This window comes from Tiliqua scincoides, chromosome 4 (assembly GCF_035046505.1).
Source record: "Tiliqua scincoides isolate rTilSci1 chromosome 4, rTilSci1.hap2, whole genome shotgun sequence".
Lineage (NCBI taxonomy): Eukaryota > Metazoa > Chordata > Lepidosauria > Squamata > Scincidae > Tiliqua > Tiliqua scincoides.
The window spans coordinates 175,528,577-175,555,082 of NC_089824.1; the positions used below are offsets into that span (position 1 = coordinate 175,528,577).

The window sequence follows — 26,506 nt, forward strand, 5'->3', positions numbered from 1 at the left end:
GGCCTTTTTAACATCTTTTATACATCTTTTAGTTGCTTTTTACAGGCTTGATTCCTCTAAGTACTGCTGTTTTATGCTCTTTTATTCTGACTTTTATCTGACTACTGTTTTTATGGGTTCTGCTAATGTGTTTTTTAATGTGTTTTTATCTGTTTGTGAAATTATGTTTTAATCTGTTTTATATGTTAGCCGCCCTGGGTCCCTTTAGGGAGAAGGGCGGGATAGAAATAAAGTTTTTTTATTTATTATTATTATTATTATTATTATTATTATTATTATTATTATTATTATTATTATTATTATTATTACAGTACTGCAGTTGTGGAAGAGATGTAATCAGTGGTCCTAACTCTCCTCAAATGGGGAAAAAAACCCCAGCAGCTATTTCTCATTTACATATAGAAGTCATACAAGGTAGGCATTTTTTTTAATAACATGTTTACTTTTTTTAAGGATTTTTCCTCCTTCATTAGTGGAAAGAAAAAAAGCATTAAAACAAAGTAACACAAACACAATCAAGAACAAAAAAGAGGAAAAAATATGCTTTAAAATCAGCAATCTAGACTGTGAACACAATCCATAAATAATGAATACATTATGCTTATAAATCTGAGAAAGGCTTCCAAATATCCAAAAATATAACCATTCATAATTGTTATCTGTGAACTATTCATTCAAATGTTGATACAGTTAAAATTCCGTTAAGAATTTATTTTAAAAATATATACCAAAACCAGTTGACTTATTACAAAGTTGTTGCCCAGTACCTCACAATAAGGTTGTAGCTTTCTCATCAGTTAGTGAACTGTTTCCTAAGGCTCTCTCCTACCTTTCTTTAGGCACATAAACTTAGGACAATCATTAACAAGTGTTTTTAATAGTCATGCACAAAGGCCTTCTGAGAAAATGCCCAGGATTCTTTGTTAGGGCAGATTCAGATGTTACAGCCCCCATGTGGAAATCCTGAAAAAATACTTCAACGTGGAAGCGGTAGAACCTAAGGGCTGCAAGTCCGCAAGCTGCTAATCACTCCTCTGATCAGGTTGATCCTGTGGACAGCTTTCATGCTAGCTCAGCTGTGGAGAGAGACCATCTCCATGGGATCAGGCAATCCATTTGATACACCACTTACTAATGGAATGCCCCTGTGTGAAGTCACCATCATACGGAAACTGTTCTCAGCAGGTTCCACATGGGAGCAAATAGGATATGAATTGGCTTTTGGATATAACACCTCCTAGATTCCTTCTGATTCCTCAGACTCCCTGATGTGGAAGCAGAGGTGAGAAACCGTAAGGTATATATCCCTTTCTATGTTCAGTGGTGTGTCCCTGCCACTGAACATAGCGGTGCATCCCTCCCTTATTTAATTCTCAGAGAAGCTATACCCAAGGGTTCAACCATCTCACCTATGGAGATCCTCAGGAGGTGGAGCCCCACGTCGCAGGTTCACCCACTGTTGCAGCTGTGTCATGGAGCTCTTTCTCTGGGCAATCTTCTCAGGATTGGTGCGAGGAGCAAAGCTCCGTCGAGACATAGCAGGCTCACCATCATGCTGTGGGAAAGCCATGCTGCCAGGCCGGCTAGGAGAAGTGTACTGCCAACCATTTGGCTGTGTGGGTCTCTCTACCCCAGCTGGAAGACGGGAAGCTTCAGGATAGGGACTTCCAGGCTCTGATGGCATTTCTTGACTTGCAGTGCCATTGGTTTTTACCAATGGGTCTTTCTTGCTCTCTGTTCGCTCTGGTTTCCTGTCAATCTTCTCAGAACCCCGGCCATCACCTTCTCCTCTGGTCTTGGCTTCTGGCTCAGCTTTGGTAGGCTCCCTCATTAGAACACTGCGGTGGTGGTGATGCTGGAGGCTCTTACTGGGGGGGATGTTCTCAGAATCTGTCTTCTCATGCCTGGTAAGCATAGATAAATGACAAAAGTCACACATGATCTGAAGCTTTACTTCAGATCATCCCAGGGAATTGGTCCAACCTTATGGGTTCTGGTCCATTTCTCAAAAGCACATAATTGCTGATCTTTCAGCTCTGATATAGTCCCTTAAATTACTGGCCTTTGTACCCTGCCCCAAGGTGCCTTCATTTTCAAGCTGTGGAGAGGCTTCCAGTCTAGGTCACCCAAGGAAACGCTAAGTGTTTTAAACATTATGTAGTTATTTTAAGTAGTTTCAAATCTTTCTTGCAAAGTCTGTACCCTTACTTACAATGGAACAGACTGCCCAATCCAGCCCATCATGTGGGAAGTGGCAAATATATTCAGATCATCCCCATTCACACAGAAGCACAGGCTCCTCATCTCCTCCTGTACGTGTGGCAATGGAACATCCAAATGCATTTAACTGAGTGGCTGATTAACTATATTGAGGTACATGGATGGCACTCCAGATGGGCAGATAGGAATTGCACCCTGTTTCCCTGCCACTTCTGAGAAGCCCGCAAGAAGGAAGGACATAGTCGGCCCTTGGTATTGGGGGGGGGGGGGAGAATTCCGTTCCAGGATCCTCCGTGGATACCAAATTCTACAGATAATGAAATCTGCGGCTGGAATAATAATAATAATAATAATAATAATAATAATAATAATAATAATAATAAACAACTAGGTATTTATATACCGCCTTTCTGGTCATCGGATTACTCTTCTGACTTTATTCAAGGCGGTTTACATAGGCAGGCGTTTCTAAATCCTTACAATCATAGAGGTTCTCTCTTTCAAGAACCAACCACATTTCAGAATGGATCTTTCTGGTTTGGTCTCCCTTCTGGCCTCCAGTCCTCCCACGCAGGCTGACAAGCAGCTCCATCTCTCACATGGAGGGCAGCCAAGACACTTCTTGCTCACACCAAGAGCAGGTGGAATCACTTAGCTCGGCTTGTCAGCTGCTTCAAGGTGTCGCCACTCTCAGCTGTTCAGGGAGCGGTCAGTGTCCTCGAACTGGCAACCTTCTGATGTTATCTTCGGGCTAACGGAGGCTCTGCTCTACCCTAACAAAGGCCTCAGAACACCTCCCAGAAATGATTGGAAGGCACTTATGGCTGCATCTGGAAGGTCCTCTGAGGCCCTGCAGCCACAGGCTCAGCATCTGCTGATACTGAAATCCACAGATGTCAAGCTCAAACATAAGGAGGACCCACTGACTATTGCTCCCCTGCAAGTGGCCTTCAGAGGCATACTGCTGTTGAAGTAGGAGGTAGCCACCATGACAAATGGATTCCTCCAGGTTCAGCTATGCATATCTCGAAGTACCAACTGCAGGGGAACAAGAATGGTGGAGAGGGGGAGATCTCTGAGAAAGTATGCCTTTTTTCCTACTTGTGGACTTCCCAGAGGAAGCTGGTGGGCTATTGTGGAAAGCAGGATGTTGGACAAGACAGGCCTTTGGCCTGAGCTAGCACAACATTTCACATGTTCTTATGTCCATGCAAATGCACACTTTACACACTGGGCCCGATTGAGTGAGATGCATTTTCCAATCTGGCCCCAATGTTGACTTGGTTGCATAGCTTTTAAGAAGTTTGGAGAAAATATGATCTCACTAAAGAGATATGGATGCCATGTGACTTGATCAGAGCAACAGTAATAGAACAGAGGATGGACATCAGATTTCAAAACTGCCAGGTAAGTGCCCTAATGGCCATTAATTTCTGCCAACATCCACCAGAATACAAATTTGCACTCTGAAGTTAATTACTGGCAACTTCTAGGAGAGAACCTGCTATAGCATCCTACAGTGCACATTTTTCCATAGACAGCTGACCTCTGAGCAGGTGGGATTTGCACCCGGGCAGCCTCGCCCATGGCTTGGATCCAGGAATCTTGCTCCTCGTTGTTCTCAGCACTGAAGAAGTAAGTCCGGATGCCAGCGTGTTCGGCCTGGGGAGAGAGTGACTTCTTATTACTCCCCGCTGTCTCGTCTATCCAGCACACAGTCACCTGGAGAATAGGCAGAAGTACAGAGAGAGAAGAGAGAGAAGAGAGAGAGAGAGAGAAATAATTGATTAATCTCCAGAACATCATCTTGAGGTTACCAGGGATCATAGGAGAAACTGTATCTTATTTCCCTTTGCATCTTTACATTTTTGAGTGTGTGTGTGATGGTGTGTCTGTGCGTGTGACTGTGTACACAGGCTGCAGACCAGAGGCCTGGATCCAGAGACACCCCTTTACCCCAACACACACAAGCAGCATGCAAGCACCCTCGGATGCTAGATAAGGAATTTTCCCCTCTGCAGCGCACTTTTGCATGCACGTGCCCTCATACAGCAGGGGAATAGCATGCAAAAAAGTTGTTTCAACGCATGGATTGCTCTTGCTGGATCTGGGCCCGGGGAGTGTGCATGCACGGTTGCACAATATAGCACAGAATATTTTCTGTAGTGTCTGTGAAACAAATGTCAACCATCTTCATTATGGTGAACAAGGAGATTAGTGTCTGTTTTCTTTTAGTGTTAGAGCACATTTTATAAAGATAGTGAAATCTCTGTAATTTTTCACAGTGAACCACATGACGAGCAAGAAAAATCCACTTTTTAAAACTGTATGTACACTGCAAGGATGCAGAACTGACTACAGCTCCATCCAGTGAGTCAAAGAAGGACAAGATTTAATAAGCAAGGATGAGTTGGCCTGTGTTGCAGAGATCTCTGGGAGGGTGCTGTGCAACTCTATACGCCTCTCTACATGGAAAGATCCTTATATGATGGTGATTTCACCACAAAAGGGCCTTCAACTGCAGAGCTTTGAAGGAGGGAATTCATAGACAACCCTGGGTTTAGTATTCAATTTGACAACAATCCTTGAGAAACATGCAGCACAATCCTATACATGTCTACTCTGGAGTGAGTAGACTTCAGAAGTAAGTCCCATTGAATTAAATGAGGTTTACTCTTAGGTAAGTGTGTGCCAGATTGCAGCCCTAGTGTCTTTAATGAGGTGCAGACTTTGTTCTCTCTTGCAGATTATCCACAGAGTTCAGTAGGACCCAATGAAAGTTGAGCCTTCCACCATCTACACAGACCATTTCTTAGTTGTGCTAGACAGAACTTGGGAAACTGTTTTTAACTATGCAATGATAAGCATTGTTCTATCTAAGTTTCTGAGTTGGGATGTGCAAAAGTTGAAAATTTTCCCTTGGCAAAATCATGTTTAATATGGCCCCAGACATAAAAGAAAAATACCTTAACCATAATATAGCCCAAACTCAGATCATCATATTTCTATGCTTTGCTATTTGATTAACATACTGATCCCTCTATGATTAACAACATGTCCTCTGCATGGACACTGAACTCTTTCCAGTTTTTCTTTTCCATGCAACCTTATGTTTCATTAAGACAAAGAAACAAACAAAAAACCTTGCTCACAATTTCCTGGGTTTATATCTTTCTTCTCAATTGGTTGGGTTAAAAACATTTGGATTGTAAGTTCATTCATTTGCAGAAAATAAAAAACATTATTATTATTATCATTGTTATTATTGGCCTTTGGTTAATGATCAGTTGTCACTCATCAGCTCAGTGTGTGCTGATAGTACTTGATAGGACATCTGTCATCTTGGTCAACACTTCATCGTGCAGAATCAATATGCTCGACAACTCCAGTTCACATTCCTTACATTGGAGCCTGGGATTAGGGTCCATAACTTGGCCATAACCAAGGCACATATTTTTGTGCATATGGTATATGAGGCAGATATGTTCATGTAATCTATCTGCATCTCCACTGGGTCACACATACATACCTCTGTATTTGCACCAGTCTCCACTGTTTAGGAATTTCTAAGTGTTTGATCAGCCAGAGAAACCCAGGATTTCTCCGCCCAACTTTTCTTGGGGCATGATTGGACTTAAATAAAGCATGCAGGACAATTTGAACCCATCCAAACTCGATCTTTCCTTTGTGGCATGCATGCATTTGGAAATGGAAGGAAAATACTACCTATTTGGTGCCTGGGTGATGGCATTGCAGACGGGTTATCAGAAGAGATCTCCTGTCCGGGGCAACCTCACACGGAAAAAGAGGGAAGACAGAGAACACGTCAGCCACACCCACCAGGCAATCCAATGGGGAGGAGTATCAAGCAGGCGAAGCGCAGCAGGAGCAGAGTCGGTCACCATGGAGCAGTAGCTGAAGCAACACTGGGCACATGCTTAACGCTTTTCCAACCTAAAACTGAAGGATCGTATCAGCCCTGCCTGACCTTAAAATAAATACTGAGAGCCTTGAGGAGACAATTATGTTGCCTCACACCCCATAGAAGCTCCCTGAGCCAGTGTTCCAAAAAAGCAATAGAAAATGTAGCTATGCAAGGGTTGCAGCACCAAGGCATGCCATAAACAATATTGCTTGCTGCATGAATGTGGATGAAGAAAAGGAACAAGAAGTTGCACGGCCCTCTAGGATTATCCATGAAATAATGGACTTTCTTTTGAAGGTGGGCTGGTTGCCCAATCCCCTCCCTTCTTTTCAAAATAAATGAAGAAGCAAAACATAGAGGCAACCAGAGATTATTCTCTACTGTCTTCATACAGCAGAGAATGTCTGGATCTAAGAGGCTGGGTCTTAGCCTCTTATACACATGTCTGGATCTAACACATGTCTGGATCTAAGGCCCTCACTTGGTAATAAGTTCCATTGAAATCAGAGAAATGCACTTCTGAATAAACATTATATGATCCAGCTATAATATTCCCTTTTCGCACTTGCTCTACGTATCTACAATGTATAATTAAAAACAGTGTCCAAGCGTGTATTGGGTGCCTCCAGGTGTCTCCAGCGTAGCACACCCCTGAGTCAACTGAGTAGAGCATTATGATACCATATCAAGAAGGAAGAAGCCATAGTGCACAACATAATGAATGGACACTTGAAAGAGATACCTATAAAGGAAATAAAGTAGGAATTTGAATTCACACACACTCAGGATTTGTGGGGGAATCTTGCAAAGGAAAAAAAAAAAGATCTTTCAAGTGTTGCTCCCCATTTGAATATAATGCTTTTAATCTGGTCCTCATTACCTGTTCATAGGCTATATTATGTGGTTTGTCTAGCAGCTTCTCATTCAGGAGGTTCACATCTCTTATATAAAAGGCAGGATGATCACACTTGCGCATAAAAACTGAAGGCATATAAATACATGGTCTCTCTGTATACATTTACCATTGTGCCCTTGCTGGAAGTCAAGTATTATGCTTTTTGGCTGTTACACAACAGAGAACATGGCTAGGCTGCAAGTACAAGAAAATAACCCTCAGTGGGTGTGAACACATTGGCAAGTACTCAGGGTGTGAAAGTGTGCATGCCAAACTGTAGAGAGATATGGGCGCATCAGGTGTTGCGACATGTACAGTTGTAGCAATGCACTTCCTCACTTGGCTCCTGACGGAGAGAAAGGCTGTTCATTCTTGCAAGGGAACATCCAGGCAGCCTACCTTGGCCCCCATCTCTGCAGGATTCCGGGTGTTTCGTTTCACAGCTTCGTTCACTGCTCCTTTACAGTCACACCCAGCACACCACGAAAATTTGACAAGTAGAAACTAATTATGTGCTAAGCAAATTACAATTTATTGCCTTTCTTTAATACTCTAGTCGAAACTAGTCAAAGAGAGAGGGGGGAAAGGGAAGTCACTTGCTCATCTGAGACTTAATGCAGCCTAATTATAGTACTGCCAAAGGGGCAGATCTATAGCAATGCTGGCATTCCTTCGTTTGCTTTACTGCACTTATTAAAAATTCAAAACAGGCAAGGAACAGTCCCTGATAAAGAGGAAATTGTTGCATCTCCCAAGATCCCAAGCGCATCTTTATATTTTTGATACTGACAACAGAAAACAACCTACTGGCAGGGCCAGCATTAGGAGCTGGGGGGTCCAATTGGAAACATTTTTTTTTTGGACAGACAGACAGACATAATCACAAGGTCATGATTCCCCCACACTTTTCACCATGCCCTGTCATTTCTTGGACTAAAGTGTTAAAAAAAAATAACATGAGTTCCATGGTCACCATTTCCACTCTACTACAAGAGTATTTGCATGAGTCCTATCAACGTGACAACAGGGCAAACTATGGCTATATCCATCTCTTGTCCCACAGCAACCACATTTCACCTGTCTAAAAAAAAAGTTCTGTTTGCATGAGTATGCAAAACAGATATGAAAATGTTTTCCAATGGTTTAAAAAAAAAAGTGAGCAAAGGAGTTTTATTCCCCCTCCACCCCAAGGCTTCCAACTTTGCTGGGAGGCTCGAACTGCCATCCTGTTGTCTGACCAATTATCCCACTCCTACTGGAGGGTCGGGATGTGTTCATTGTAACAGGAAGTGCTCCTGTGGCTCATATCATTTTATGGCTTGTAAGTGCAAGCCGTCTTTTACAGTAAATATGTCAGTTAGCAAGATGTACTTTCCCCTGGGGGCTGGGGGATAAGAATAGGCCCTCAGTTTGGCTGTACTTGTCGTAAGAGGCGACTAGAGGGTAGATGGGACTTGTTAGCCTGGGAAGGCAGCTCATCTGAGAGAAGGAAAACTCTGATCCCAAACCTCCACTGTCTTGTGGCTACATCCAGTTATGGAAAAGACTTCAGGAGTCAACCTCGAGGCAAAATCCAGAGCCGGAGTCCCTGAGGCAGTTCATGGCTGCAGTCACGTTCTGGCAACTCCTGCGACGCCGCTGGAAACAAATATATTGGCTTCTGCCTTTCCATTGGACCATTTCAGCGGCGTGGAGAGGGGGGATTTGCTGCATGGGTAACAGCCTATCCTCCATGCCTACTTTACCCAGGCTTTGCGCACTGGAGAGGACTCTCTGTTCCAGAACCACCATTCAGAGCGCAATACCATAGTCTTCCGAGACTGAAGGATGCCAACAACTTTCTCTCAGAGGCCCAGTTCAGGCTCAGAGTCGCTATGGCAAGCTTAAGGGACTGTGGTCAAACATGCAGAAATAATGTGATTTAGCTGCCACTCTTCCCTGTTGGCTAACCCTTGGTACTTCTCAGCAGGACCCCAATGCCATTATTAGGAGGGTGTGAATAGCTCTTTCAGACAGCCACAGGGACCACATGGAACTAAGAAAACAGAAACTGCCTGCAGCCTTTCAATCTACTGTCCAAAGCCCAGTGTAAATCTGCCTGCCAGCATCACAGAAAGTTTCACAGACAGAACAGATGCATCTGATGAAGTGAACTTTAGTCCACAAAGGCTAACACTATATTAAATTGGTTAATCTTCAAGGTGCCACAAGACTGTTACAATATGACACTTTCCAACAGCATGAAAGGTGGTCTCTCCAGCTCTCTACATTCCTGTTACTGCATTATGAGGAGCTTCAGAACTACATGAGACTTAAAGCCATTTCATAATTTTTTGGTGGAATGTTTTAAGACCAATTAACTATTCTACAGCCCACTGACAAAGTCATCATTTATGCAACACAACAAGGTGTGCAGGGCATTTTATATACATCTCAGCAACAACCACCCTATAAGTTAGGACAGTTTCATACACATTCATATTGAGGCTGAGACGCTTGCCTAAGGCCATCTAGGTAAGTCATGGTAGAGGTGAAATTTGAACTTGGTACTTCTATAGGGCAGGAGGTCTGGTCTAGAAGGTAGAGACTCTGTTAGCCCGAAGATAACATCAGGAGGTCGCCAGTTCGAGGACACCAGCAGCTCCCTGAACGGCTGAGAGTGGGAGACCTTGAAGCAGCTGACAAGCCGAGCTGAGTGATTCCGCCTGCTCTTGGTGTGAGCAAGAAGTGTCTTGGCTGCCCTTCATGTGAGAGATGGAGCTGCTTGTCAGCCTGTGTGGGAAAACTGGAGGCCAGAAGGGAGACCAAACCAGGAAGATCCATTCTGAAATGTTGTTGGTTCTTGAAAGAGAGAACCTCTATGATTGTAAAAATCCCCTTGAGGGATTCAGAAACACCTGCCTTTGTAAACCACCTTGAATAAAGTCAGAGGAGTAAACCGATGACCAGAAAGGCATTATTATTATTATTATTATTATTATTATTATTATTATTATTATTATTATATGCACAGCTCCTCCTCTTAGGGCTCAATCCTATCCAACTTTCCAGCACTGATGGAGCTCTGCCAATGGGGCATGCATGATGGAGGGCAGTCACAGAGGCCCCCTCAATGTAAGAGAATATTTGTAAGGGAACATTACCTTGGGCTGCATTGGTGCTGGAAAGTTGATTAGGATTGGGCCCTTAGTCACTTTCCTACAGAGGAAGATTGTCAGTCTTTTACAACATTACTGGAACTAAAGTACCTAAGTGGTTTGAGGACAACTGGGGATTAAAATGTTTTGCAATAGGAGTTCATATGAGAGAAGGAACATGAATAAATGAGTCGTCTGCAAACAGGTGGTTTGTTGGTGTTCGAAAATCATGGGGATAACAACGAGAAGTCTTAGTTGGAATCTTGTGATGGTGTTTAGAAGAACCTCTTGCATTTGCTTATTCCAGTACCTCAGCCTCCCTGTTGCTTGTGGCCCAATCTAAAACTCCAATGGTTATGCCAACTTTTAGCAAACCCGGGCAGCCAGGTTTTGCATCAGCTTTTTCTGGAACCCTCTAAAAATCTACATTTGGATAATGCTTTATGTTCCAGCTTTTGATTTGTATGCGCCTGGTGACCTTTCCCCTGCAACCCTTGCATGCCCATCCTTTGGAGTTAGTTTATACAGCTGACAGAATTGAGTGGAAAAGCTTTTCCTAGACTACTACTGCAAGCTGTGGGATTGCATGTTGGGACACTCCCCTGCAACTCTTTCCACAGTTGCAGAAAAGCAGTGCATCTGCGAAAAGGTTAGGCTCAGGAATTCATCTTGATAAGTAGGCTTTCCACAAGCAGGGAGCAATCAAACATGTATCCCCATCTGCTGCCTGAGAAAACCTTTATTACTGATTCTAGATATTGTATAAACTGATCCTTAAAATTCTGTTTTCCTGTGTCCTGAATTCCTACCCATCTGTACCTTGGAACCCTGTTTTTCTTGAATCTCTTCCCTGGAACCCAGTTCATCCATGACTCATATCCCTCTTTTCTCCTGGTCTACCCTGGTTACACTCCATCTGTTAGTCCACCTGGAAATCAACAAGAAACCTAGTCAATCTTGACCGGTCTAGCCAATTTGTGCAGACCTAGAGCTTTTCCTGCCCTTCTGTTATGGCACAGGAGCTATGTCAGAAAAAAGTTGGCAACTGAACTGTGGCAGTTCTTTTTATTTGGATTTGATAATTACTCAGATTTTTTTTTTTCTGGCATTAAATAGGGTCAATAACATAGAAATTGAGAACAACTTGGGTGACTAAGGCCCAAATCCTAACCAACTTTCCCGCACTGACACAGCTGTGCCAATGGGGCATTTGTTGCATCCTGCATTTGAGTGGCAGTTGTGGAGGTCTCCTCAAAGTAAGGGAATGTTTGTTCCCTTACCTTGGAGCTGCATTGCCCTTATCTCAGTGCTGGAAATTGGTTAGGATTGCACCCTAAACGGTTACAAATGGAGAACACCAGGCTTCCTGTTGTGTAATATTAGATAACAGAAGTTTAGGGTCTCTAATACAACCTCTCTGTGGTCTCCAAACATCTATTTTCCTAATCACCCATCTGTGATCATCTATGATCCTATCACACAACTAGAGAAGACTAACTTCCAGTTCTCAGTCATGTTCCCTGTTGTACCTTGAAGGAATTCAAGCCAGCGGCTGAATAGGGACATCATACTACTACCTCAGCCAATTACTGACCTTAAACGTGTATTTCCTGCTGATGTTATCTGATGGCTGGACAGCTGCTACCCGAAAGCTGAGAAGAGGGATGCTGCCCAAGATGTTTTCCTCCTTCTCATCTGCATGAAAGAAGGTGAGAGATCAAAGAATTAGATGTGGAAGGGCATGTCCCCTTCTCTCAGCTAACCATTTAGAGATGTCAGGTTGGAGGATCTCACAGAAACAAGTCTTTTTTCCAAAGCAAGCAACAACCCAAGAGTGCATGAAGCTCCTTGTTTTTAAAATAAGGGCTGGAATCCTGAGAGTAACAAACTGCGCCGAGCAAGACAGAAATGCTGCACTGACACATGCAACTGTGGAAGCTGGTTCCCCTCACTGATGCGCCTGTTCCTCCCTCTGCCTCAGACTGGCAAGGACTCACATATCAGTTACATTTACAGCTCACAATACTGTCTAGTTCATTATTCATGCCCATCTTCTAAATACACGACCAGCAAAGCAGCTCAGGCAGCAGGCCTCTAAGAACCCAAAGCTCCTGAGGTGTCCATTCTCACACACAAGTCCATTCTCTCTCTCTCTCTCTCTCTCTCTCTCACACACACACACACACACACACACACACACACACACACACACACAGAGCGTAAGGATCTCGCACTGCAAGAAAGTTAAGGCTTAATCTTATGCACATTAAAATTGCACTTAATGGGGATAAATCCTATTGAACCAATGGGGATTACTGTTGGAATAAATATGCATATTGTTCTGCTGTAAGATTCCTGATAGCCCAATCCTAAACTGAGCTGGAACAGGCCGGCCAGCTGGCCTGCCCTATATCCAGGGCAGAGTTGGAGCTGGACCTGGCACAACTTGGAGAAAAGGAACTTATGTTCCCTTACCCCAAGTAATGCCCCAGCCACCTTAATGGGGCTACTTGGATCTGCACCAGCTAAATCGCTGGCACAGATCCGAGCAGTCCAATGTAAAGCTGGGCTGCTCGGAAAGAGGGTTAGGATCCAGCCAAAGTACTGGAGGCCAGTTCAACACCCCTCCTGGGCCTGGCCTGCCCACTGCCTGCCCTCCTGCCTGGAATGTCCCTGAAACATGCTGTCCCCACCCTGCCCAAACCCCCGCACTGACAGCCCACCACCAGCGCGAACTTACATCTGCCCAGGTTGGATTCGGCACAGGAAGGTCAGTTTAAGAGCAATTTAGGATTGTGCTCGGAATCCCATTGAAATTAGTGGGATTTTAGTTTGTCTTTCTATATTTACTTCAATGGTGTTTAGCCCTGACTAACTTTTTTATGGTATAATCCACAAATTCCTGGCTTTAAGTTCAAACTATTTTTGGGACCTGAGGTTCCTATTATGGTCTACGCATTGTGTATTTACTATTAAAATGCTTTTATTCTGCCTTTCCATCTTTGCAGAGGCCATCAGTGCAACCCACAACATTTGGAGAAGAAAAAAAAAAACTACACAGCATACCACAATAAAAATGAGAAAGAAGACAACAAACAATAACTAACGAGCAGCTAAAAACAGAGCTCCATAAATAGAAAGCCAACTGTAATAGAAACACTTTTGCTGTCCATTTAAAATCCCCCCATTGACTGAGTGAGCTGCATGTCCCAAGGAACAGAGTTCCATAATCTGGGTGCCACCACCAGGAAAGCCCTATCTCATGTTTCTCTCAATTGAGTCTCTCCAGGCATCAGGAAACTGATCAGGGTTTTGTGTCCACGCGACCTTGGTTCAGCCAAATACCTTTGTAATAGAAGAGACAGCGATCCACCAGCACAAACCAGCGCTTATTCCATTGCTTCACCCCAGAGCTGGCCTATAAAGAAACACAGAAACAAAACACATCACATTATACACACCACCACAGAGAGTCAGAGAAGTTCAGATTTCCCATGAGAGGATGACATGAGGGATACGGGGCCCAGCAGAAGCCTTGGAAGAATGGAATTTTGTATGGGACCTTCAAGAAGGCTGTTATAGATTGAGACATACAAAATTATGCAATCATACATGATTGAGACATACAAAATTATGCAGGGGATGGACAGAGTGGATAGGGAGATGCTCTTTACACTCTCACATAACACCAGAACCAGGGCTCATCCACTAAACTTGAGTGTTGGGAGAGTTAGGACAGACAAAAGAAAATATTTCTTTACTCAGCGTGTGGTTGGTCTGTGGAACTCCTTGCCACAGGATGTGGTGACGGCATCTGGCCTGGACGCCTTTAAAAGGGGATTGGACAAGTTTCTGGAGGAAAAATCCATTACGGGTTACAAGCCATGATGTGCATGTACAACCTCTTGATTTTAGAAATGGGCTATGTCAGAAGGCCAGATGCAGGGGAGGGCACCAGGATGAGGTCTCTTGTTATCTGGTGTGCTCCCTGGGGCATTTGGTGGGCTGCTGTGAGATACAGGAAGCTGGACTAGATGGGCCTATGGCCTGATCCAGTGGGGCTGTTCTTATGTTCTTATAGAAAATAGTACAAGAGGACCTTGGAAATCATGTGAAGAACCTGACAGGGTGGAAGCTACTGGATGCAACTCTCAATGGGTTCAAACTCTCATTCAGATTTTGCTGAATAGAAGAAATACCCAATAGCCAAGTTTTAGGATTTGACTTGATAAGGAAAAGCTTGGGCTAGATAAGTGGATGAATGATTTAGGGCCCAATCCTATCCAACTTTCCAGTGCTGATGTAGCTGACGCAGCATGGCTGCATCATTACTGGAAAGTGAAATAGGATTATGTCCTAAGGCTGCAATCCTATACACACTTTCCTGAGTGTAAGCCCATTGAACCTAATGGTACTTACTCTGCATGAGTAAACAAGCACAGAAGTGTACTATCTGCATATATTCATTTATACTATAAGAGTACTATCTTGGGTAGTATAATCTATTACAGGCTGATTTGGACAATTTTTGCCTGACTGGCCACCAATGTATGATGAGGAGAGTGCATGCATATCTCCCCACCCTACACAGTCATGTGTGAAGCAGAATATCCAAATTGCACCTGATCACACAGATACTTTGTTTTAATTGTTTTCATGTAGTTTTTTAGCTGCATGATTAGACATGATTCAGACATTCTGTTTCTCCTCCCCCCCCCCCCCCCAAAGCAGGGTTGGAGTGGATAGGACAGTGAAAGGAAAACATGTGGACACACTTGCTCCTTTTGGGTACTGGGGGCCATTTGGGTGATGCCCCTCTGAATTGGCCCTATGTCTCAAAGAAAACCATCCAGAGGAGGAGAAAATGGCACTGTCCTGCAAGAAACACTTCTTTGGCTGTCTTGAGAGATGCAGGCTGGTTTGTGAAACTGGAGGGAAAGAGGGAGAGGGTTGGGGAAGAAAGGTATCACAGCATGGAATATATTCTGACAGCAGAGTGGATGATGGGAATTCTACCTGCTTGAAGAGCCAGCCACTCTTGGTTACTGCAGCATTAGGGTTCCTCTTCATGGAATTGGAGCGCTTCCCAAAAGCAATTCCCTTCCTGGAAGAGCGTGAGGCCTTTTGGAAATGAAAGAAAGAGGTTTTTAGAGGTAGGCAGTGGAACAAAACACGCTTCCCTCTGCCTCTCCAAAACAGGTGGAAGGTGATGGAATGCACAGACTTCCTTTCACAAATCCCTCAGAAAACACAACCAATTCCAAGAGAATAAGCAAACATAGTCATGGCAAACTGCTGAGGGAAACCAGGTGGCACATTGGTCATGTAGCCCATAAAGAAAAGATGCAGCATCTCAGGAAGCACCAGTTGGCTCAACCACTAGGAAACTTCATCCATTTATTTCTTTGCTGCTGCATTCATACCAACTCCTAATTGTGTCTTTTCCCTGCACTGGACCATACCCATTGCTTATGCTGAGGAAAATTCCATTACTGGCAAGAACTTCATGGACGAGCATAACAACCAACATGGCTTTTTTGGTGTTTTTTTTTTGCTAACGAATCTGCTGTTTTTATCTTACAACACTTCACAGTGGGAGACCAGAACCACTGTGGTAGAGGGAAAATCTGAGGCCTAGATACCTTGGACAATACTCCACAGCAGATCATTGCTTCAGAGAGGGATAGTATCCAGATCTATACTAAACATACCCTGCCATTTGGTCGTTCCTGAGGGACCTCTGAAACCATGGTATGGTTGGATGATTCACTACTGACTGCTGCCGGCCTCTTGCTGCCTGCTTTGGTTGACATGTCCAAAGCAGATCTAGGATGGAGAGAAAAGTTGAGAAGCAAATTGGGGACATTTGGGGAACATAGAGTATGATCACATGCACAACCTTTTAAATATTTTTGTAAGCCATCCTGATTTATACTCTTAAAATAGTCTTCAAAAAATATACTCTTCAGATAAAAGAGTGGGATGTAAATCCCTGGAAATCACTTATAGTAGATAAAGAAAACTGATACATTTATATGCCTGGCTCTGTTACATGGTTGGCAACCTTCAGTCTCGAAAGACTATGGTATAAGCCTACAGCACCCGGTATTCCCAGGCGGTCTCCCATCCAAGTATTAACCAGGCCTGACCCTGCTTAGCTTCCAAGATCAGACAAGATCAGGCATCTGCTATTGGAAACAATTGAGCATCACTGTATCTGTTTCAATGGAGTATGAATCTATATTGTGTGAATGCTCCTGTGTGTACACAGAAGTTAGTTGTCCCTTGGCTCCCAGCTAGTCCTTGCCATCCTCTTCCTTCTGGAGTAGACAAGATGCAATTTGCTCACTCTTGTCTTATTTAACCTCTCGGTTTCTTTCATGAACCATCACCACATCACACAGCAGGACAGCTTACTTACCTTTGCAAATCAAATTGGCTGTTCTCTTCTGTGATCTGGCCAGTCACTGGGTGAAGAAAAGTGTTCTGTCTTTCATTATGGCTGAGAAAACACAAAGAGGGAACGGCAATGTTTTAAGTAGATTGATAGCTCATATCCAAAGGTTCAGGAAATACCAAAGACTTAAAGCTTGTTCAGACAATAAATTGTTCAGAATAATCACTCAGTATGTCTAAACATGAGGTGGCAGTGAATTATACATGTTTGGGATGTACAATTCCTTTACATATAATTATACATGTTAGGGATATTACATATATAATTAAACATGCTAGGGAAGTATAATTTCCCCCGAAGAACATAAACTTCAACTACATCTTTTTTTGCGTGCGCAATTTGAAAGACTGAAAATTATTCATTTTCAGTTGTTTAAATGGAAACTATTCAATACTGCTGGGGGAAAGGTAATATGACTGGGGAGGGCAATGGCAAACCATCCCACTTATAGTCTCCCATGAAAGCATCGTGGAAGCGGCAACACCCCAAGGGTCAGTAAAAACTCAGTGCTTGCACAGGGGACCTTTCTTTTTTTCTGTTCAATACTGTACCAAACCTGCAGGGGACACTCTTATCTAAGTGGCCCCTACAGGGGTTCCCCCCCCCCCCATTTTCCTAGGGGAAGCTACCAGTATTCAAAGCTTATCCCAACTAGCAGCAGAAATGTTTCTCTGTTGCCATGCCAAGAGGCTGGGATATTTTCTGCCTTGAATTGACTCACACAAAAAACCTAGGACCCAATCCTATCCAGCTTTCCAGCGCTGATGCAGCTATGCCAATGGGGCATGCACTGTATCCTGTGGCCAGGGAACAGTCTCCTCAAGACAAGGACATGTTTGTTTCCTTATCTCGGGGCTGCTGGAAAGTTGGATAGGACTAGGCCCTAAGTTATTTCAAAATTTGTGAATAACTTGGTTCATTTCCAAGTCTGAGATGAACTTGGAGAATCTTGATCTTTTACTTTAGCATTTTAAGCCACCATCTACCAGTCTGTTAGCATCACACAGACTTGTAAGATTATTTCCCTCATAACCATCTGGTAAAGGGGGCAGAACTTTTATTTCGGCCATGAACCACTGACATTCAAAATGACAGCTGACTTCCCCAGTGTCACAGGAAAAACTCAGTAGCAGAGCCATGAATGGTTAAAATTCTGTTCTGCAGGGATGGGAGCCTGTTTTACAGATTATATAGTAATAGCTCCAAGTTTGCCTCTATGTGCCACAATAAACCCTAACTCTTGAATGAGTGCACCATTATAACACATGTGCCTGCAAACATGTGGTTTTTGCTTTTGCACTTCTTTAAAAGTGTGCACTTAAAACATCTTAGTAGTACACTGAAAAACATAATGCACAGACACTTCATATTACTAATCCTTATCACTTCATTAAAACAGGCACTCTCACTGCCATTCTACAGCAGATATCCCCATGTACATGGAAATTTCAACCTGCATTTGAGCCTCGCTTAGAAATAACCACACATGCGCAGAGAGAGAGAGAGAGAGAGAGAGAGAGAGAGAGAGAGAGAGAGAGAGAGAGAGAGAGAGAGAGAGCACATTGCACTATTATTACTGCAGTCTGAAATTTTATAGGCTGCTTTTCAGGAATCACCAACTAAAGTGCTCTCACTACAGTACAAACTAAAGTATCAGTTTATCATCTGCCTTTACAATCTCAGCTTCTATGAGGTTTCCTCCACACACATCTAGTATCACCCCATATATGCTGTATTTACATGGATGGCTGTAATAAAAAAGACACTGTGTATGTAATATAGCAATGAAGGACTTCAGTAGGCACCATGAGTTTGGCAACACATGAATTTTACCCTGCTAGTCAGATCAAAACCTTGATCATCAAAGTCCTAACTTTAACAAACTTTTTAAACCCACCCACCCCAAACACGCACAAAGACCAGCTACTACCATTTAAGTTCTCTGAAACAGCAACTTGTGATTTGGCTGGAGGGAATCACTAGTCCAGATATGGAACCCTAAGTATTACACAGTGGCGGGTGAACATTAATACAGAGCTTTTAATGTATGTGCATTAATGAGACACCAGGAGCCACACAGCCTATTCTTGATAGCCACTGAATGGCTGTATTGGCTCCAGTGTGCTGGCAGAGATCTGGAGATAGTACTTCAGAAACTTCATCAAGCTTTGTGCTAATGAAATGTGGAGGATTGAGACTGTGAACTGCTTTGCATCCTTCAGTCTTGGAAGACTATGGTATCACTCTCTGAATAGTGGTTCTGGAACAGAGTGTCCTCTCCAGTGTGCGAAGCCTGGGTAAAGCAGATATGGAGGATAGACTGTTACCCATGCAGCAAATCCCCCCTCTCCACGTCGCTGAAATGGTCCAATGGAAAGGCAGAAGCCAATATGGTTGGTTCCAGCAGCATCACAGGAGTTGCCAGAATGTGACTGTGTTCAGCCATGAACTGCCTCAGGGACTCTGGCTCTGAATTTTGTCTCGAGGTTGACTCCTGAAGTCTTTTCCATAACTGGATATAGCCACAAGGCAGTGGAGGTTTGGGATCAGAGTTTTCCTTCTCTCAGATGAGCTGCCTTTCCAGGCTGACGAGTCCCATCTACCTGGTGGCTGTTTAGTCACCTCTTACGACAAGTACAAGTACAAGTACTGCTTTACAACCTGCAGATGATTTACTGCAGATATGGAAGAATGCTAGGGTACAATGCTAGTGCTCTCAACCAGTGGTTCACAACTTTTTTTCACTTGCGTGCCTCTTGGCAGCCCATTTCCATAAATTGTACCTTCATATTAGAAAAATGCTTGTAATTAATAAAGTTGCTGTTATTTCAAATTTATATGTTGTGAATGTAAATAAATGACCCAATAATGGGATTAAAAAGCCAGTTTTCAACCACTGATCCATATCTGATAACAACTTGAAAAATCAATATAAATCTTAACTTAAAATGATAACAAAAACTACCATACATAGAAAAGACCCAGAAGAACTCACTCATTGAACATTGTACCCTGGACTAACTGAGTTGCCCGTTTATCTATACACAGATACCGATGTGACTGCATTCAGATGTTTGTGAAGCAGAGGAGAGCGAGAGCTGAGCCTGTGGAGGGGTATCAGTGGCGTCACTAGGGTTCATGTCACCCAGTGCAGGATGCCAGTGAGTCACCCCCCATGCAGTGGGTAGGGCAACAATCCAAGTGGTGGGCATGGTGATGTACCATCATTCCACCCCCACTGGTTTCTTGGCTGTACCTTTTCATAGAACACAGATATGTCAATTCAGTTTGTTTCATTGCATTCTGCATGAAATTACACATTGATTGATATATAACACGATGGTATTATTCCTCCAAAATGTGATTTTAGTGATTTTGGTCACTAGTGATGTCACACACACCCCAGGGTGTTAACTTACTAACACCTTATTGCAGCAGTTCTCAAACCTTTAGCACTGGGACCCACTTTTTAGAATGGCAATCTGTCCAAGACCCACCAGAAGTGATGTCATGGTGGAATTATGGCAAATTATCATCAGGCAAATTAAAATAAATAAGTATAAATAATTAAAGTAAAACAATTAAATAAGCAGAAGCCAGCCCTGGTCCACGAAGTGAATTTCCTCTGTGGTCTGCCTGCAATGCCCCCCCCCCCAAATCAGGAAGGTTTTCAGCCCTACCCAGAGCCTAGTTCAATTTACGAACTTCTGTTTAAACCTGATCACTGTCAGGATCCACCTGACTTTGCAGGTCACAAAAAAGTTCATCTTATCAGCTGAAGCCTCTGTTTTGATCCTTTTTAGTGGGGGGGGGGGGGAAGGCTGCCTTCTGGAGCACTTGTTTAGCTGCAGGTGCATAGGATCAGGATCATTTTGGTAGCTTTGCACTCTCCTTCACCTGATCTTCCACACCAGACAAGGCATGTTTGCTTACTCGTGAGTAAATGCAACTGTGAGGCCCAGTTTTGCTTTCCATAGGGCTCAATACATTCATCTGCTTGGAGGGAGGGACTTCCTTCTCAGGTGTTTTGGGGGGCTGCATTCATTGGATCAGGACCATTCTGGTATCATTGGATTCCTCTCAGCCTGCCCTTTCTGATGGACTAAGGCAAGTTCATTTACTCATGAGTAAACACACGATACAGCTCACTTTCACTTTCCCTAGGGATCCATGCATTTTTTGTTCTCCAGGTTTTTGGCCATAACTTTTGATAGAAAGGAGATATTTCACTCCTATGCAATGTTTTTTTGCATTGCATTCCGCTCGAAATTCTGCATCCAATGGTATAGAATATGATGGGGTTACTCCTAACCACCACGATTTTAGCATGTCACCCCCAGTGCGCGTCACCCCCCCCGTGCGCATCACCCAGTGCGACCTGCACCCCCCGCACCTCCCTAGCAATGCCACTGAGGGGCATGTATACTGCCGTGGCATGTTCACAACACTTTGTTTAGGGAGGGATTCCACACCATTTGCCAAAATAACAAAGCAAAGGAACATAGGTTTTTCTCAAGGTTAAATAACAAAGAAAACTCACGCCGTCACTTGTCAAAATGTTGAATTAATTTCACAACTTTTGATTCGTATCTTGTTTTATGCTGTTGACATATAATATGTACATTTTCCCACCATTATTCATTTTTTCCCCACGTACTCCTAAATGCCCTGGCACGTATCCCTGGGGATATGCACGCCCCAGGTAAGGAACTGCATTGCTCTAACTATTGCTGGTCTGAGCACATGTGGAAGAAGGCAGGGGCCTGCAGATATTGTACAGAAATATATATTTTTAAACAATTTTGCACATCTCCCAATCACACTCCAAACAACAGGGATGTTAACATTCACCACACGGTCTGCATGTTCTGAATACCCCATTTCATCACGCCCCATTCACTACAGGTGATTTAATTCAGAAAAGTGGCATCTCTATGTCATTTTCAGAAACGCTCTATACAACAAAAATAACATTGGTGCAAAAGGCTGCTGCTCCACTGGTCGTAAAGAAACTAGAGAGCTATTGACAGGCAGCCCAGTCCTGAGCAAGCAGGCGCAGTGGGCTGCCGGGGTGCCAAAATGGCTGCCACGGAATCCTGGGTGCATCAGGCAGCTGCCAGCAACATTTGTCTCCTTCCCCCGCATAAGGAAAGTAGCCCTGCAATGGGGCTACTCAACTCTCCGCCAGCTATTTAGCTGGCACAGAATAACAAAGTCCCGTGTCGGGCTGAGATCAATCCCATGTTGGGTGCTCCCATGAAGCTCCGTGCAGTGGTCGCCCATCCTTTGCACATGCCCGATCTCGTCTGATCTTGGAAGCTAAGCAGGGTCAGGCCTGGTTAGTACTTGAATGGGAGACCGCCTGGGAATACCGGGTGCTGTAGGCTTATACTATAGTCTTTCGAGACTGAAGGTTGCCAACCATGCTCAGCATGGGCTTGTGCTGAGCCAGCGCCCACGTTGGCTGGACAGTACGTGTCACAGGCGTGCCTTATGACACAATTGCAATACTGTGCACCGGCGCTGAGTCAGCGCACATGGGTCAGGATTGGGCCCTGAAAGAAGGATGCCACTGTTGGAGGTAGGAATCTAAAGTTAAGTGCTAATCTTAAAGGTGCTGCATGAGACCTGCCTTTTAATTAGCTAAATTGCTTCTTGTTTTACTAATTGTTTTGCTTTGCTTGTCTTGCTGTTTTTCTGTTTGGATTGTGAGTTGCTTTGGATTGTTTTACAGGCAATGAAGGCAGAGTTTAAATTTTTTTGAAAGAAAAACAAATGGGGAGGAAGAATTCTTGACAGTACCACCTCAGGCGACCAGAGTTTTAAAAAAAAAATTATTTCCCCAGGTAATAAACTCCATGCATGCAGCTGACTAGTGCTTTAAAGAGGAAGATGTAGCAAACCCCCTTCCTGATGTGCTAGCTCACTACTTGCAGGGGATTTTTTTACATGGGGGAGTATAAAAGATCGGATCCTCTCCCTGCAATCTGAAGTAAAACAGCCTAGAATTCTACCACTTCAATTTACTACATTATTATGCGGAAGGTGAAGAACAGTGAAGAACAGTGCTACTTTGGAACACCACCGATCTACAGCAGAACCTCTCATAAGCTTAACAGTAATTGTATAAGTGCTACAGCAGCATACGAGCTAAAACAAAACATATTAAATTACAGAAGCCAAAATAAATCAAGGCAGCAAAATGTTCTGTGATGTGCTTTTCCGGGCACAGATTTTAATTAGAACAAATTTTGTTACCTTGGTCTGCTTGGCTTTATTATTACTGTGCCTGTTTACAAGATACAGTTTTTCCTTTTCCCCCAAGGTAGGGTCAATAAAGTTCTCCTTTCTGTGCTTCCTTCAGTCTCTGCAACTGCTTTCAAACTCATCACGGATTGGATGTGCACACTCCATGAATCAATTTTTGGGAAATGCCTAAGTAAAAGCAGTCAGTTTCTTGGCCAAATTTCCACAGAATTTGTCGCATGCATGAAGGCAACTTGCATTCATGGGTAAATTACTCACCCGTGGCTCACAAACCCATCACCTTTCTCCAGCCCACGGCAGATGGACTGCATTGATCTAGTTCCTTTCCTAGCTCCTCCTTTGCACAGTTCTTTTCCAAAAACAGGAATTCCTGCTTTATTTCAAGCAACTGTATAAGTAGCAGATCTCTGCAGCCCAGCGCCCTGGGGCAAAGGTCCACAATGGTGCCCGTCACAGGACACCGCTGCCCCCATGTGCAAATTTGCCCTCCTCCACTTACCTGGAAGCAAAGTTTCTGACCATGTCGGGAGCCTCAGGGAGGCTTCTGCGCAGTTCTAGAGGCATGCAAGGCTCTGCGCCCAGGGCATTTGCCCCGTTCATTTAATGGCAGGTCTGCCACTGAACCGTGTGAGGAAGAAGCAAGGTGAGTGTATAAGGAAGTAGCCTGCCTTTGTCCACACCTGAAAAAGCCACATGGGAAATGGTGATCTGCTACCTTATCCACTCACCTCTCTCCTTCCTAGCATGATCTCTTCCAATAACACTGCAAGACTTGCACTTCCTATTTTTGTGAAAGAATCACGCAAGGAAAGAGTGAGGTGAGTAGGTAAAGGGTTTTTTTAATCAGGCTGTACATGTGTGGGTGTTCATTTGCACACAAGCCACAGTAGAGGGTGCAGCACCAGGTCAGGGGTGGCATTGGATGGACAATTTGGTTAGGTTATTCTTGAGGAAGGTGAACTAAGGGCCCAGTTGGGTAGTGGGGCAGGAACCACAGCAGCTGCAATGGTGCAATCTCTTTCAGTATCTCACTTGCGCTTTCCATGGGTAGACACCATGGCAGTGCAAAGACCCAGCAACCCAAAGAGAGGCTATGCTGGATGAAGATTCCTACAAAGCAAGTAGCTAGCTTAGTTAAGTGAAAAAAGCTGACCCACACAGAAACCACTGAGATAATTATGGTGATACTGAACTGCTGAATGGCAGAGAGCCACAGGGTCTTGAATCAAAATGACAGAGCTGGACAATTTGGAGCAGTAATGGCCACCTTCTTCAGGCTGGGCTGGCCACTCCTCCCTTGCCTGGGAACTAGAGCACCTGACTGTGATCCCCCCCAGCATTGCCATGGAGAGTCACCTTCTTCTTCCAGCTTGAAGAACCTGGCAAGCTGCTTTTCACTTTGCCAGCAGGCGCTTCTACCTTTGTAAAGAGACAATCACCAAAGAGGCCTCTGCATTGCCACTATTTAAGGAAACAAATTCTTCCTTGTGGCATTACAAAGACTTTAAAACGTTTTTCAACTAAAGTCTAGAAGTCCACAGTACCAGACATCTAATACTTTTTTTTATAAAAAGAGTCTTAACATGTTAAAATTAAACTCCCAAACTTGGGTTTTACTCATTCTTGCTATGAATAGTTTTACTTTCAGCAGGTTGAAATTCTTTTTTAACATTTTAAAGCACCCTTTCTATTAAAAGTTTATGAAGCAATAAGATTAACCACAATACCCGCCCTCCTTCTCCCAGTGCCAAAATGGGGTTACACATGTAAACCCAGCATCAACATAAAACAGAGTGATTCCTGGTAAGCTCAGCAAAGCTTCCATAACATGCATGACCCATGAAAAGATTTAGGACCCCTCCCTATCCCACCAGCCTACAGGATGCTGTGGCACCAACGAAGCACACACTGGATCCTATGGTGTAGAGAGAGAAACCAGACATCCCAGGAGAGACAAGTAAAAATATTTTTACTTACCTCCTCATAAGCTCACCTGGTTGCTAATGGGTCTCCTCAGACCTGAAATAGCTATTTAACAGGCATAAGCCTGAGAAGCCTCAGGGGGCATGGATCGCCTGAGAGTGTACTTGACTGCTGCTGAGATCCAGCCCCTCCTACCCTTGAACCATTTTGGCCCTCCCCAGGTCTCTCCAGAACCACCAATGCCGTCCTCTGTTTCCACCTCATCTGCTCCAGCACAATCAGGATAGGAGATGCATGGGGCCTCCAGTCATTTGGTGGTCTTGCAGCACCCAACAACAGCAGTGCCATCTGTGACATCACACCAGGACTTACAGCAACATATCATGAGATCCACCACCATAAAAGCCCAATAGGATTGTGTGGTACGTTTCTTACACCACACATCCCAGAATAGTGGTAGAACCATGTCCGCCGATCCCCCTCCAAAGCAAGCAGCTATCCTTTGGAGCCCCTGAAAAGCTTCTTGTCTCCCACTGCAAAACTCAAGGCTTCACTTCATCATAGCAGAAAAGCACCAGAAGATCAGCTAACTCTTTGGAAGTGGCAGAAAGAGGTTTGAAAGGTGATGCAGTCAGCAAGGAGATAAAAGCAAGTGAGGACAAAAGGCACTGCAGTCAAGGCACTGTGGATGACTTTAAGGAGTTTTGGACTGAGACCATGATGGTTTCTGGGAGCAGAGAAAAGGCACATGCTGAGTTGCAAGCTGTAACCGACTCACTTCATTTGAGGCAAATGATAATGCCTAATATAAGGAATTTGGCTAGACCATGAAGACTATTACATAACAAGACGACGGTGTGAAGAAATGCATGAAGGACTCAGCCCCTAACACAAGGGCTTACAAGATGGGACCCATGTTGAATTGCAAGGGGAGATGCAGGAGTAAAAATGACAAATTCCTTTTCAAGTCTTCTCCTGCTCAACCCAACCCCACTACCCCTGCTTCCTACAGCCATTTCTTCCCTTCACTGTATCCTGCTTCCTTTCTCACTTCAGCCTCAGCTTCTCTTCCACCTCTCCTCCTTAGTTTCATATCCCCCCAATGGTACCCTCCCCTCACACTAATTCACTGCACCTCCTACTTCTTCCACCATGCTGCAGCTGGCTCTCCCCTCCCCTTACGTCCTCTGGCATTTCAGGAAGGAAAGAACAGCCTGCCTGGGCAAAGGAGCAGCTGTTCTTGGCCACTGGTAGTGATCATCTCCTACCATACCTGACACTCCCCAACCCCAGTTTGCAATCCTCAGCACCCACACTGAACAATGGGAATGATAAACAAACTGACACATGAACAGGAAGCCAGTCTGAAACACATAATGCACAGTGAGCATGGAACTTATTGCCCCAGGATGGTGTGGAAATTAATGGTAGATATCATTAATCCTTCATAAAAGGATTAGAACATTTTTGTGGAAGGTGACTCAGTTGGCAGAGACACTGAAAGGCCTCAACCTCCTAGGCAGACTAGTATCTCTAATTAGACATGACCTCAGAGGTGTATGAATGCATCTCTAATGTCTTTCATTTGTTGTTAAAACCAGCTGTGCCCACTAGTTTGAACTGCCCCAACATAGCCCTAATCCAACACCCCCCCCCCCCCACATATTACTGGCCATAAATAT

The 26,506-nt window shown here is 44.0% G+C and overlaps 1 protein-coding gene across 5 annotated transcripts in view; it reads right to left on the minus strand.

Moving 5' to 3' along the window:
* PLEKHA6 (pleckstrin homology domain containing A6) overlaps nt 1-26,506 on the minus strand; it is a 144,065-nt gene that overhangs the window by 47,544 nt on the left and 70,015 nt on the right. For all 5 annotated transcript variants that reach the window (XM_066622911.1, XM_066622912.1, XM_066622908.1 and 2 more), the window contains exons 2-8: nt 16,599-16,679; nt 15,889-16,003; nt 15,194-15,298; nt 13,523-13,595; nt 11,772-11,872; nt 3,767-3,882; nt 1,410-1,904 (exon numbers count right to left, since the gene is read on the minus strand). In XM_066622911.1, the coding sequence (XP_066479008.1) occupies nt 1,410-1,904; nt 3,767-3,882; nt 11,772-11,872; nt 13,523-13,595; nt 15,194-15,298; nt 15,889-15,990 (992 nt within the window). In that variant the 5' untranslated portion in view covers nt 15,991-16,003; nt 16,599-16,679. The remainder of the gene's footprint in view (nt 1-1,409; nt 1,905-3,766; nt 3,883-11,771; nt 11,873-13,522; nt 13,596-15,193; nt 15,299-15,888; nt 16,004-16,598; nt 16,680-26,506) is intronic.